This window comes from Pan troglodytes, chromosome 7 (assembly GCF_028858775.2).
Source record: "Pan troglodytes isolate AG18354 chromosome 7, NHGRI_mPanTro3-v2.0_pri, whole genome shotgun sequence".
NCBI classification, from domain to species: domain Eukaryota; kingdom Metazoa; phylum Chordata; class Mammalia; order Primates; family Hominidae; genus Pan; species Pan troglodytes.
In genome coordinates, this window is record NC_072405.2 from 18,510,133 (window position 1) to 18,524,210 (window position 14,078).

At 53.9% G+C, this 14,078-nt stretch overlaps 2 protein-coding genes across 2 annotated transcripts; both read left to right on the top strand.

Annotated features, from left to right (window-relative positions):
* Positions 1-1,385: 1,385 nt before the first annotated feature.
* Positions 1,386-4,405, top strand: LOC129135823 (protein FAM90A15). The gene is made up of 4 exons (XM_054657636.2): positions 1,386-1,519; positions 2,014-2,213; positions 2,670-2,778; positions 3,443-4,405. Exons 1-4 carry the CDS (start codon positions 1,397-1,399, stop codon positions 4,403-4,405), a joined length of 1,395 nt encoding a protein of 464 aa, XP_054513611.1. The 5' UTR covers positions 1,386-1,396.
* A 4,634-nt stretch (positions 4,406-9,039) lies between these two features.
* On the top strand, positions 9,040-12,050 carry LOC129135824 (protein FAM90A15). The gene is made up of 4 exons (XM_054657637.2): positions 9,040-9,162; positions 9,657-9,856; positions 10,315-10,423; positions 11,088-12,050. The coding sequence occupies exons 1-4, from the start codon at positions 9,040-9,042 to the stop codon at positions 12,048-12,050; spliced, it is 1,395 nt and encodes a 464-aa protein (XP_054513612.1).
* Positions 12,051-14,078: the final 2,028 nt, after the last annotated feature.

Sequence of the window (14,078 nt, forward strand, 5' to 3'; positions counted from 1 at the left end):
GATGGAAAAGAAGACAGGGGTACAGGCACCAGTGTTACATGTCTGACGGGGAGCATCTATTCTTCAAAGCTTGCAGCTGTACACGTAGGTTTTAGAATGTCTGTCAGCAGTGGACATGATCTTAGAGTGGGCTGTGCAGATAGACCTTTCCAGGTCACGTAATTGGATTAAGTTAATTGCAATTAAGGTACAGGTAACTGATTAGGTTAGGGTACGTTCCATGTCAGGTGACCAGAGGCAGTATAAAAGGCAGCCTGGAAAGCAGAGGTCCCTCTCCGCCCCTTCCTCCGTCGTCCTGGATGCTGCATCGCTTCCAGCGGGGCTGCTCCAGCACCTGCCCATCTCAGCGCCAGCCGGGGAAAGCAAGTAGACGCGTAATTTCAGGTTAGTTTCACTGAACTATTGTTTTTTTCACGCAATCCCTGAGGGGTGTGGGGGTGGGGGGAAGAGACACAGGAGGCCGAAAGAAACCGATCACACTGGGGCTTGCTGGTGGGGAAGGATGTGTTCTCGTTACTAGTAATTCTTGCAACAGAAAATGAGAAAACATATCCGTCTCCACATGTGGGATAAGACCAAGATGGGAATGCGAAAAGAAATGTACTGCAGCATGCTGAATTGGTGGGTAAATGGAAAAAGGACTTTGGAAAAAAGGGTGGTTTGCCCTTCAGCCGTGTAAGACGTCGATGCGATGTGGCACTTGTTCCCCGTTTGTTCAGATGAATTCGTGTGGTATGCGTAAAATACCAGAAAAAATAAATAAGTAAAGAGGGGCTGGAGCTAAAGCCAAAAGGTAGAACAGGAAAGACCATCACCTGCTAGTGTGGTAGAGAGGAAGGTAACTTCTCTCTATGAATTTGTGTTTGGAAGTTGCCTAATGAAATGGCCAGAGTAGCGATTCAAGTTGTCACAGGAAGCATCCCTTATCCCTGACTTCAAACAGACCTGCCAAAGGGTGGCGCAAGCCATGCCCTGTGTCTTCGATCATTCTGTCCGTCAAGGGAGATAGAATCACCGTGTCTTCTACCGGAGTGAATCGTGAGAGACCTAAGTCCAGTCTCCAGAATCAGTTGCTTGTTTGGGGTTGAAAGCTCAACTCCCCATACCTAGGCCACGGGCCCTGTGGCAGGTGCGGTTTACTCTTGGACTAGGTAGTCATGGCAGAGGAACACACAGTATCCGAGGATGCACACAGCACATTGTGTTCTACAGATTTGACCGACTGGTGGTGAGGTCTCCTCATGACCACACCGGCAGGGAGTTAGCAGGTGGCTTCCTGTGGGTGTGTGAATATCCAATGTGCTTAACCATCGACATGTGTGTGTTTGTGTGTGTTTCAGGTGACCCAACAGTCAACCCCTGAAAAAGGCGGTCACAAAACCCCCAGGCGACGAAGATGATGGCACGTCGGGACCCCAAATCTTGGGCCAAGAGACTGGTGAGAGCCCAGACCCTCCAGAAGCAGCGGAGGGCCCCAGTTGGGCCAAGGGCTCCCCCGCCCGATGAAGAAGATCCCAGGGTAAGTCTAGCCCTGGATCTCTTGGGTATCGGGGTGGGGGTGGGGACGGGGGGAGGGGGTGTCACACGGTCCTCAGAGACTGGGTTGGATTCCAAAGAGCTCTGTCACCACCACCCAGGTTGCTTTTCCCATCCAAGGTGGGCGTGGCTTGGGACCTTCTCCCCGGCCCGATAGGTCCCTTGAGAGACTCTTGGGGGCAACCTCCCTTTCTACTTAGAGTCCTGTGTAGCCACGTTTGGCTGTGTTGTTGACTTCGGGTTCACCGTCGTGCCCCTTGGAACCTTGAGTCCTTCCTTTCAGAGTTCCTCCGTCACGTGGGCTTTGGGAGGGAACATCGTATCCGAACTCTCCCAGCACTTAACGGCCCCCATGCCGGTGTCCCCTCTTTGGAATCCTTATTCAGCTCTGAATTCACAATCCGTCCCAATGTGGACGTGGGATCGCTGCCTGTGGCTTCAGCTCACTCACCGACATCACTTCCTTTCCACCCACAGCTCAAGTGCAAAAACTGCGGGGCCTTTGGCCACACGGCCAGAAGTACCAGGTGCCCCATGAAGTGCTGGAAGGCAGCCCTGGTTCCAGCGACCTTGGGGAAAAAGGAAGGGAAGGAAAACCTGAAACCATGGAAGCCCCAGGTTGAAGCCAACCCGGGGCCCTTGAACAAGGATAAGGGAGAGAAGGAAGAGAGACCAAGGTGAGCAGTGGGAGGGGTTTTCACCACTCTTAGGGTACTGCCTCCTAAGGACATGGTGTCTCTGCACCTGCACACCGTGTGCCTTTCCGTCTCCGGGCCAGGGAAGGAACGCTGCAGAGAAATAGGCCGGAGCTCCGTGTCCTCCGGGGTTCCACACCCAAGAGCTCCTTTGGCTCTGGGAGATTCAGGGACGGGGAGAGGCGGGGGCGCTTCGTGCAGGTTCCCCACGACAGGGGGAAAAGCGATGGAATCCAAATCACAGTCCTTAGTTGGGAAGCCTAGAGGGCCACCTGGGGGACGGGAAGGTTGGCACGTGAGGGAAGGTGCAGAGGCGGAAAGGGCACCAGATGTCCATTTCTGTATCACAAAACACGGAACGGGGCTGGGCCCCACACAGGGTTCTCCCTGTCTCCTGGGGAAAACCAGGAGAACAGAAAACCTTTTTCTGTTCTGCAGGCAACAAGACCCGCAGAGGAAGGCTCTCCTCCACATATTTTCTGGGAAACCTCCAGAGAAGCCGCTGCCGAATCGAAAAGGATCCACGGAATCTTCTGATTATCTGAGGGTGAGTGTCACCCCGGGCCCCTGGTCCTTTTCTCCTCTAGGTCACCCTGGTTGATTTCCTTTCAGCTTCCCGTCTGCGGGAGGAAATCGGGGAACCCCTCTTTCTTGCCTTCTTGGGGTCAGGGACTCCACGATCCTTCCAGGTCAATTTGATTCCAGGCGAAGGCATCTGAAGATGCCGTATTTCCTGTTGCTTTCTTTCTGTCCAATTATGGCAAGCCTGCCAACAACATGTTCCTAGCGGCATGAGGAAATTAGTCCCTCAGAGGCCCCAAACGTGGAGAAGGCTAAACCCAGGAACATGCATGTGTTCAGAGAAGACGTCCTGAGTACCCTTGAGCCACCAACCTGCCTTCGGAAGGGCCTCAGTCCGTTCCACTTCATGGAAGGCTGAGTGGAGGCGCTTTGATCCAGTTAATGCCCAAGACGCGATCTTTTGAACAATGGTGTGCTTAGATCAGCTACACATAGCTCGAGAGCGCATCTTTCATGTGTCTTGTCCTGATCAGCACTCAAGTGGAGGGTCTGTCCCTACTTCCAAGGACCGCCTGTCGATACTGTACTAAGAATTTCATGGCGTGTGCACCTTGTCTTTGGATGTGCTTGATTTTCACGTTGGCTCCATGCGGAGGAACTTCTAACCTGTGTTGTTTCCTCTCTTTCAGGTTGCAAGCGGGCCAATGCCGGTCCACACAACCAGTAAGAGGCCGCGCCTGGGCCCTGTCCTCGCTGATCGCTCAGCTACCGAAACGTCTGACAGGGGCTCCGTCTTGGCTTCGCCGTCTCCCCTCAGAAAAGCCAGTCTGAGCTCCTCCTCAAGTCTTGGACCAAAGGAAAGACAGACAGGGGCTGCGGCCGACATCCCTCAGCCTGCAGTCAGGCAGCAGGGCCCCGAGCCTCTCCTCGTGGTGAAGCCGACACACAGCAGCCCTGAGGGTGGCTGCCGAGAAGTTCCCCAGGCTGCCTCCAAAACCCACGGCCTGCTCCAGGCCATCAGACCCCAGGCACAGGACAAACGTCCTGCGGTGACCTCACAGCCCTGCCCGCCAGCCGCCACACACAGCTTGGGCCTAGGCTCCAATCTCAGCTTCGGGCCAGGAGCCAAGAGACCTGCCCAGGCTCGGATTCAGGCTTGCCTGAACTTCCCCAAGAAACCGAGACTGGGTCCCTTCCAGATCCCCGAAAGCGCCATCCAGGGAGGTGAGCTGGGGGCCCCGGAGAATCTCCAACCTCCGCCAGCCGCAACCGAACTTGGACCAAGTACGTCGCCCCAGATGGGCAGGAGGACACCCGCCCAGGTGCCCAGCGTCGACCGGCAGCCTCCGCACAGCAGACCTTGCCTGCCTACTGCCCAGGCCTGCACCATGTCCCATCACCCAGCGGCCAGCCATGATGGGGCCCAGCCTCTCACAGTGCTCTTCCGGAGACTGGAAAACGGACGCTGGAGCTCCAGCCTCCTGGCGGCCCCCTCATTTCACTCTCCTGAGAAGCCGGGAGCCTTCCTCGCTCAGAGCCCTCATGTGTCAGAGAAGTCTGAGGGTCCCCGTGTTCGTGTCCCACCGAGCGTCCTCTATGAGGACCTTCAGGTTTCCTCCTCCTCAGAGGACAGCGATTCTGACCTGGAGTGAGACTGCAGGTGGCAGGGGCTCCTTGGCCTCCAGCTCCCGTGACTTGGAGGGGACTGTGGGACTGAGGAGTGCAGAGCAGAGAGCAGACTCTGTGCGGTGACTCCGAAGCTCCCCGGCTGTGGCGCTTCTGTGGATGTGGGAGCCCAGGCCAGGCAGGGAGCAGATGCAGGGACTCTGCCTCATTGAATTCTGGTGAGGGACGTTGTAGTTCGCGTGGTTCTCCGGAAACGCGCCAGGAAAAGCTTCCGTGCCAGAGATTCGTTGCCTCAGAAACTGCGTGACGCGCAGGAGTCAGACTTCCGCTGGGACGTCAATAGGAAACTGGGGAATTACTGTGTATTTGCTCTCTAGATGACTGAATAAGGGAAAAGTTAGGGAACCCTGAGAGGTGCAGCCCTTCCGCTGTGCCCCGCCCTGAGAGCAGTGTTTCGGACGCTGGGAAGCGTGCTGTGCAGAGCGCTCTCGGGGTCTTTCCTCAGCCTCGAAAACTGGGCTGTGGAATGCCTTTGTACATGTGTGTGTTTAATTGGTTTTGAAGTGAATAAAATTCTCAAAAAGATGACATATTGTCATTTGACTCTCATTCCGTGTTTGTGTTTAACTGATTTTCCGAGTGAAGGGGTGGCCTGCCCCTCCACACCTGTGGGTGTTTCTAGTCGGGTGGGATGAGAGACGGAGAGAAGAAATAAGACACAGAGACAAAGTATAGGGAGACAACAGTGGGTCCAAGGGACCGGCACTCAGCACACCAAGGACCTGCACCGGCACCGGCCTCTGAGTTCCCTCAGTTTTTATTGATTATGATTTTCATTATTTCAGCAAAAAGGAATGTAGTAGGAGAGCAGGGTGATAATAAGGAGAAGGTCAACAACAAACAAACAAAAAAAAACCACACGTGAGCCAAAGAATCTATATCATGACTAAGTTCAAGGGAAGGTACTATGCCTGGACGTGCACGTAGGCCAGATTTATGTTTCTCTCCACCCAAACATCTCAGCGGAGTAAAGAATAACTAGGCAGCATTACTGCCAACACGTCTCGCCTCCCGCCACAGGGCAGCTTTTCTCCGAGCTCAGAGTTGAACAAATGTACGATCGGGCTTTACACCGAGACATTCAGTTCCCAGGGGCAAGCAGGAGACAGTGGCCTTCCTGCATCTCAACTGCAAGAGGCTTTCCTCTTTGACTAATCCACCTCAGCACAGACCCATTACGGGTGTCAGGCTGGGGGACAGTCAGGTCTTTCCCATCCCACGAGGCCATATTTCAGACTGTCACATGGGGAGAAACCTTGGACAATACCCTGTTTTCAAGGGCAGAGGTCCCTGTGGCTTTCCACGGTGCATTGTGCCCCTGGTTTATTGAGACTAGAGAATGGCAATGACTTTTACCAAGTATACTGCTCGTAAACATTTGGTTAACAAGGCACGCCCTGCACAGCCCTAGATCCCTTAAGCCTCGATGTTATACAACACAGGTTTTTGTGAGCTCCAAGTTGGGTCAAAGGGGCCGCGGCAAAGCTACAAATGATCAACATCTCAGCAAAGCAATTGTTTAAAGTACAGGTCTTTTTCAAAATGGAGTCTCTTATGTCTTCCCCTTCTACATAGACACAGTGACAGTCTGATCTCCCTTTCTTTACCCTACATCCAAGGGCTTGAACATTTCTTGACTTGTTGGCAATCCAAATCGTTATGTCTCCGAAACAGAGTTGACTGAGGGGACCGCAGGGCTGGGCAGGACCTTTGACTTCGTATACAACCACAGGAGCAAGAAAACCTCAGCCCCACTCTACTAACACGCACCTAGTAAAATTCCGCCAACCGAATCTCACCCACGCTAACACGTGGGGAGCGTTGCTTGCACCACGAGTCCCCATTTGGCTCAACCGCCGATGCCAAGTGTGTGGTTCCAGTTGCGACGGCCCCCCGTGAAGTGGCTTCCGGATGTGCGAATGAACCAGGCAGAGTTTCACTGGCCAAATAGACCCCAGCAAAGCTGAAGTCAACTCCCACATTTGGGATGTACTTCAGAGGTAAAACATTCATCCCGTCTTCTTTCCGGATGTCTGACACCGTGGTTCTCCCCCTGATCCTAAGAGTAGCTGAGGTAGAGACTCACTGAAAGATCTAGGCAGGGAGATCCCATCATGCACAGGCTCTCTCCATTCTCTGACCTGGGAACAACTCTGAGCAGGATTCCACATCTAGGGGGCCTCGGAACTGAGCGGGATTTTCTGAGACACACCAAATGGCTGCTCCCTTTCCGCCGCTGTTGAGGGTCGTTATCTGGATTATCCAGATCACCTAGAAAGTATCCGTATCCAGAATCAATAAGATCAACTCTCTGCTCCTCTGACAGCAGAAGGAGCAGGACCATAAGGAACCAAAGAGCGTGGAAGGAAACGATGTGACAGGAAAGCTCAGAGAACGGCCACAGGGGGTCGTCAGCAGGCCTTCCCACCTGAATCATGAATAATTAATGAAGCGCAAATCAAAGGGGACTCGAGTTTCAGCAGGAGCAATTCATCCAACGGGAGATCGCCGGAGGGCCAACACGATTGAGAGACTGGGAGCCGGGTGCAGTGTCAAAGGGGACGCGACTGGTTCCAAAGCTCAAGAACACCATGGGGTCACTTGGGCTACGTGAGAAAATGCCCCAGTGTGCTGGTTCATCATTCCGACTCCTGCCTGTCTCTTCCCGTCCAAGGAACATGGACCCTAAGTCGTGCAGCTGCAGATGACCATGGGCAGAATTAGGGGCCGTGGCACAAAAGTTCACCGACACGGGAGTTCCACAGAAGGTGCGGTGGATCTTCGCAAATCCAGAGACATGGCAATGGGACCCAGGGAATTAGAGCCTCACAGGCGTCCGGGACACTTTTCAGGCATAATGCCTGGAGTCGCAAGACGAGCTGAAAAAGGAGCCAGGCACTGAAGGACAAAGCGTTGTTGACTTTCCTCATCTGTGTTTCCCAGTGCGGTCCAATTCACGGTGGTTTCCAAGCGCCTCCTGGAGGAGAAAACACATGAGGGTGCGGTCAGGGTTCTCTGCTGACAGACTTACCTTGGGGAAGAAAGAGAAGCTCTGAAGATGGATCATGGCCGTGACTGCACGTCAAGGAGAATCTCCTTGATGACACTGAGGCCCACGTCGAGATAGACTAAATGTGGTCCAATTAAAAGGTGTCTATTTTACCACATTTTTTAAAAACAAAACAAAACAAAACAAAACAAAAAGATGGAAAAGAAGACAGGGGTACAGGCACCAGTGTTACATGTCTGACGGGGAGCATCTATTCTTCAAAGCTTGCAGCTGTACACGTAGGTTTTAGAATGTCTGTCAGCAGTGGACATGATCTTAGAGTGGGCTGTGCAGATAGACCTTTCCAGGTCACGTAATTGGATTAAGTTAATTGCAATTAAGGTACAGGTAACTGATTAGGTTAGGGTACGTTCCATGTCAGGTGACCAGAGGCAGTATAAAAGGCAGCCTGGAAAGCAGAGGTCCCTCTCCGCCCCTTCCTCCGTCGTCCTGGATGCTGCATCGCTTCCAGTGGGGCTGCTCCAGCACCTGCCCATCTCAGCGCCAGCCGGGGAAAGCAAGTAGACGCGTAATTTCAGGTTAGTTTCACTGAACTATTGTTTTTTTCACGCAATCCCTGAGGGGTGTGGGGGTGGGGGGAAGAGACACAGGAGGCCGAAAGAAACCGATCACACTGGGGCTTGCTGGTGGGGAAGGATGTGTTCTCGTTACTAGTAATTCTTGCAACAGAAAACGAGAAAACATATCCGTCTCCACATGTGGGATAAGACCAAGATGGGAATGCGAAAAGAAATGTACTGCAGCATGCTGAATTGGTGGGTAAATGGAAAAAGGACTTTGGAAAAAAGGGTGGTTTGCCCTTCAGCCGTGTAAGACGTCGATGCGATGTGGCACTTGTTCCCCGTTTGTTCAGATGAATTCGTGTGGTATGCGTAAAATACCAGAAAAAATAAATAAGTAAAGAGGGGCTGGAGCTAAAGCCAAAAGGTAGAACAGGAAAGACCATCACCTGCTAGTGTGGTAGAGAGGAAGGTAACTTCTCTCTATGAATTTGTGTTTGGAAGTTGCCTAATGAAATGGCCAGAGTAGCGATTCAAGTTGTCACAGGAAGCATCCCTTATCCCTGACTTCAAACAGACCTGCCAAAGGGTGGCGCAAGCCATGCCCTGTGTCTTCGATCATTCTGTCCGTCAAGGGAGATAGAATCACCGTGTCTTCTACCGGAGTGAATCATGAGAGACCTAAGTCCAGTCTCCAGAATCAGTTGCTTGTTTGGGGTTGAAAGCTCAACTCCCCATACCTAGGCCACGGGCCCTGTGGCAGGTGCGGTTTACTCTTGGACTAGGTAGTCATGGCAGAGGAACACACAGTATCCGAGGATGCACACAGCACATTGTGTTCTACAGATTTGACCGACTGGTGGTGAGGTCTCCTCATGACCACACTGGCAGGGAGTTAGCAGGTGGCTTCCTGTGGGTGTGTGAATATCCAATGTGCTTAACCATCGACATGTGTGTGTTTGTGTGTGTTTCAGGTGACCCAACAGTCAACCCCTGAAAAAGGCGGTCACAAAACCCCCAGGCGACGAAGATGATGGCACGTCGGGACCCCAAATCTTGGGCCAAGAGACTGGTGAGAGCCCAGACCCTCCAGAAGCAGCGGAGGGCCCCAGTTGGGCCAAGGGCTCCCCCGCCCGATGAAGAAGATCCCAGGGTAAGTCTAGCCCTGGATCTCTTGGGTATCGGGGTGGGGGTGGGGACGGGGGGAGGGGATGTCACACGGTCCTCAGAGACTGGGTTGGATTCCAAAGAGCTCTGTCACCACCACCCAGGTTGCTTTTCCCATCCAAGGTGGGCGTGGCTTGGGACCTTCTCCCCGGCCCGATAGGTCCCTTGAGAGACTCTTGGGGGCAACCTCCCTTTCTACTTAGAGTCCTGTGTAGCCACGTTTGGCTGTGTTGTTGACTTCGGGTTCACCGTCGTGCCCCTTGGAACCTTGAGTCCTTCCTTTCAGAGTTCCTCCGTCACGTGGGCTTTGGGAGGGAACATCGTATCCGAACTCTCCCAGCACTTAACGGCCCCCATGCCGGTGTCCCCTCTTTGGAATCCTTATTCAGCTCTGAATTCACAATCCGTCCCAATGTGGACGTGGGATCGCTGCCTGTGGCTTCAGCTCACTCACCGACATCACTTCCTTTCCACCCACAGCTCAAGTGCAAAAACTGCGGGGCCTTTGGCCACACGGCCAGAAGTACCAGGTGCCCCATGAAGTGCTGGAAGGCAGCCCTGGTTCCAGCGACCTTGGGGAAAAAGGAAGGGAAGGAAAACCTGAAACCATGGAAGCCCCAGGTTGAAGCCAACCCGGGGCCCTTGAACAAGGATAAGGGAGAGAAGGAAGAGAGACCAAGGTGAGCAGTGGGAGGGGTTTTCACCACTCTTAGGGTACTGCCTCCTAAGGACATGGTGTCTCTGCACCTGCACACCGTGTGCCTTTCCGTCTCCGGGCCAGGGAAGGAACGCTGCAGAGAAATAGGCCGGAGCTCCGTGTCCTCCGGGGTTCCACACCCAGGAGCTCCTTTGGCTCTGGGAGAATCAGGGACGGGGAGAGGCGGGGGCGCTTCGTGCAGGTTCCCCACGACAGGGGGAAAAGCGATGGAATCCAAATCACAGTCCTTAGTTGGGAAGCCTAGAGGGCCACCTGGGGGACGGGAAGGTTGGCACGTGAGGGAAGGTGCAGAGGCGGAAAGGGCACCAGATGTCCATTTCTGTATCACAAAACACGGAACGGGGCTGGGCCCCACACAGGGTTCTCCCTGTCTCCTGGGGAAAACCAGGGGGCACGGCCTGACCTTTTTCTGTTCTGCAGGCAACAAGACCCGCAGAGGAAGGCTCTCCTCCACATATTTTCTGGGAAACCTCCAGAGAAGCCGCTGCCGAATCGAAAAGGATCCACGGAATCTTCTGATTATCTGAGGGTGAGTGTCACCCCGGGCCCCTGGTCCTTTTCTCCTCTAGGTCACCCTGGTTGATTTCCTTTCAGCTTCCCGTCTGCGGGAGGAAATCGGGGAACCCCTCTTTCTTGCCTTCTTGGGGTCAGGGACTCCACGATCCTTCCAGGTCAATTTGATTCCAGGCGAAGGCATCTGAAGATGCCGTATTTCCTGTTGCTTTCTTTCTGTCCAATTATGGCAAGCCTGCCAACAACATGTTCCTAGCGGCATGAGGAAATTAGTCCCTCAGAGGCCCCAAACGTGGAGAAGGCTAAACCCAGGAACATGCATGTGTTCAGAGAAGACGTCCTGAGTACCCTTGAGCCACCAACCTGCCTTCGGAAGGGCCTCAGTCCGTTCCACTTCATGGAAGGCTGAGTGGAGGCGCTTTGATCCAGTTAATGCCCAAGACGCGATCTTTTGAACAATGGTGTGCTTAGATCAGCTACACATAGCTCGAGAGCGCATCTTTCATGTGTCTTGTCCTGATCAGCACTCAAGTGGAGGGTCTGTCCCTACTTCCAAGGACCGCCTGTCGATACTGTACTAAGAATTTCATGGCGTGTGCACCTTGTCTTTGGATGTGCTTGATTTTCACGTTGGCTCCATGCGGAGGAACTTCTAACCTGTGTTGTTTCCTCTCTTTCAGGTTGCAAGCGGGCCAATGCCGGTCCACACAACCAGTAAGAGGCCGCGCCTGGGCCCTGTCCTCGCTGATCGCTCAGCTACCGAAACGTCTGACAGGGGCTCCGTCTTGGCTTCGCCGTCTCCCCTCAGAAAAGCCAGTCTGAGCTCCTCCTCAAGTCTTGGACCAAAGGAAAGACAGACAGGGGCTGCGGCCGACATCCCTCAGCCTGCAGTCAGGCAGCAGGGCCCCGAGCCTCTCCTCGTGGTGAAGCCGACACACAGCAGCCCTGAGGGTGGCTGCCGAGAAGTTCCCCAGGCTGCCTCCAAAACCCACGGCCTGCTCCAGGCCATCAGACCCCAGGCACAGGACAAACGTCCTGCGGTGACCTCACAGCCCTGCCCGCCAGCCGCCACACACAGCTTGGGCCTAGGCTCCAATCTCAGCTTCGGGCCAGGAGCCAAGAGACCTGCCCAGGCTCGGATTCAGGCTTGCCTGAACTTCCCCAAGAAACCGAGACTGGGTCCCTTCCAGATCCCCGAAAGCGCCATCCAGGGAGGTGAGCTGGGGGCCCCGGAGAATCTCCAACCTCCGCCAGCCGCAACCGAACTTGGACCAAGTACGTCGCCCCAGATGGGCAGGAGGACACCCGCCCAGGTGCCCAGCGTCGACCGGCAGCCTCCGCACAGCAGACCTTGCCTGCCTACTGCCCAGGCCTGCACCATGTCCCATCACCCAGCGGCCAGCCATGATGGGGCCCAGCCTCTCACAGTGCTCTTCCGGAGACTGGAAAACGGACGCTGGAGCTCCAGCCTCCTGGCGGCCCCCTCATTTCACTCTCCTGAGAAGCCGGGAGCCTTCCTCGCTCAGAGCCCTCATGTGTCAGAGAAGTCTGAGGGTCCCCGTGTTCGTGTCCCACCGAGCGTCCTCTATGAGGACCTTCAGGTTTCCTCCTCCTCAGAGGACAGCGATTCTGACCTGGAGTGAGACTGCAGGTGGCAGGGGCTCCTTGGCCTCCAGCTCCCGTGACTTGGAGGGGACTGTGGGACTGAGGAGTGCAGAGCAGAGAGCAGACTCTGTGCGGTGACTCCGAAGCTCCCCGGCTGTGGCGCTTCTGTGGATGTGGGAGCCCAGGCCAGGCAGGGAGCAGATGCAGGGACTCTGCCTCATTGAATTCTGGTGAGGGACGTTGTAGTTCGCGTGGTTCTCCGGAAACGCGCCAGGAAAAGCTTCCGTGCCAGAGATTCGTTGCCTCAGAAACTGCGTGACGCGCAGGAGTCAGACTTCCGCTGGGACGTCAATAGGAAACTGGGGAATTACTGTGTATTTGCTCTCTAGATGACTGAATAAGGGAAAAGTTAGGGAACCCTGAGAGGTGCAGCCCTTCCGCTGTGCCCCGCCCTGAGAGCAGTGTTTCGGACGCTGGGAAGCGTGCTGTGCAGAGCGCTCTCGGGGTCTTTCCTCAGCCTCGAAAACTGGGCTGTGGAATGCCTTTGTACATGTGTGTGTTTAATTGGTTTTGAAGTGAATAAAATTCTCAAAAAGATGACATATTGTCTTTTGACTCTCATTCCGTGTTTGTGTTTAACTGATTTTCCGAGTGAAGGGGTGGCCTGCCCCTCCACACCTGTGGGTGTTTCTAGTCGGGTGGGATGAGAGACGGAGAGAAGAAATAAGACACAGAGACAAAGTATAGGGAGACAACAGTGGGTCCAGGGGACCGGCACTCAGCACACCAAGGACCTGCACCGGCACCGGCCTCTGAGTTCCCTCAGTTTTTATTGATTATGATTTTCATTATTTCAGCAAAAAGGAATGTAGTAGGAGAGCAGGGTGATAATAAGGAGAAGGTCAACAACAAACAAACAAAAAAAAACCACACGTGAGCCAAAGAATCTATATCATGACTAAGTTCAAGGGAAGGTACTATGCCTGGACGTGCACGTAGGCCAGATTTATGTTTCTCTCCACCCAAACATCTCAGCGGAGTAAAGAATAACTAGGCAGCATTACTGCCAACACGTCTCGCCTCCCGCCACAGGGCAGCTTTTCTCCGAGCTCAGAGTTCAACAAATGTACGATCGGGCTTTACACCGAGACATTCAGTTCCCAGGGGCAAGCAGGAGACAGTGGCCTTCCTGCATCTCAACTGCAAGAGGCTTTCCTCTTTGACTAATCCACCTCAGCACAGACCCATTACGGGTGTCAGGCTGGGGGACAGTCAGGTCTTTCCCATCCCACGAGGCCATATTTCAGACTGTCACATGGGGAGAAACCTTGGACAATACCCTGCTTTCAAGGGCAGAGGTCCCTGTGGCTTTCCACGGTGCATTGTGCCCCTGGTTTATTGAGACTAGAGAATGGCAATGACTTTTACCAAGTATACTGCTCGTAAACATTTGGTTAACAAGGCACGCCCTGCACAGCCCTAGATCCCTTAAGCCTCGATGTTATACAACACAGGTTTTTGTGAGCTCCAAGTTGGGTCAAAGGGGCCGCGGCAAAGCTACAAATGATCAACATCTCAGCAAAGCAATTGTTTAAAGTACAGGTCTTTTTCAAAATGGAGTCTCTTATGTCTTCCCCTTCTACATAGACACAGTGACAGTCTGATCTCCCTTTCTTTACCCTACATCCAAGGGCTTGAACATTTCTTGACTTGTTGGCAATCCAAATCGTTATGTCTCCGAAACAGAGTTGACTGAGGGGACCGCAGGGCTGGGCAGGACCTTTGACTTCGTATACAACCACAGGAGCAAGAAAACCTCAGCCCCACTCTACTAACACGCACCTAGTAAAATTCCGCCAACCGAATCTCACCCACGCTAACACGTGGGGAGCGTTGCTTGCACCACGAGTCCCCATTTGGCTCAACCGCCGATGCCAAGTGTGTGGTTCCAGTTGCGACGGCCCCCCGTGAAGTGGCTTCCGGATGTGCGAATGAACCAGGCAGAGTTTCACTGGCCAAATAGACCCCAGCAAAGCTGAAGTCAACTCCCACATTTGGGATGTACT

Bases quoted from the DNA above. Each gene is read 5' to 3' on its own strand.
- LOC129135824 (XM_054657637.2), top strand. From the start codon at position 9,040: ATGATGGCACGTCGGGACCCCAAATCTTGGGCCAAGAGACTGGTGAGA. The intron at 9,857-10,314 runs GTGAGCAGTGGG...TCTGTTCTGCAG, and splicing joins GAGAAGGAAGAGAGACCAAG to GCAACAAGACCCGCAGAGGA. The intron at 10,424-11,087 runs GTGAGTGTCACC...CCTCTCTTTCAG, and splicing joins AATCTTCTGATTATCTGAGG to GTTGCAAGCGGGCCAATGCC.
- LOC129135823 (XM_054657636.2), top strand. From the start codon at position 1,397: ATGATGGCACGTCGGGACCCCAAATCTTGGGCCAAGAGACTGGTGAGA. The intron at 2,214-2,669 runs GTGAGCAGTGGG...TCTGTTCTGCAG, and splicing joins GAGAAGGAAGAGAGACCAAG to GCAACAAGACCCGCAGAGGA. The intron at 2,779-3,442 runs GTGAGTGTCACC...CCTCTCTTTCAG, and splicing joins AATCTTCTGATTATCTGAGG to GTTGCAAGCGGGCCAATGCC.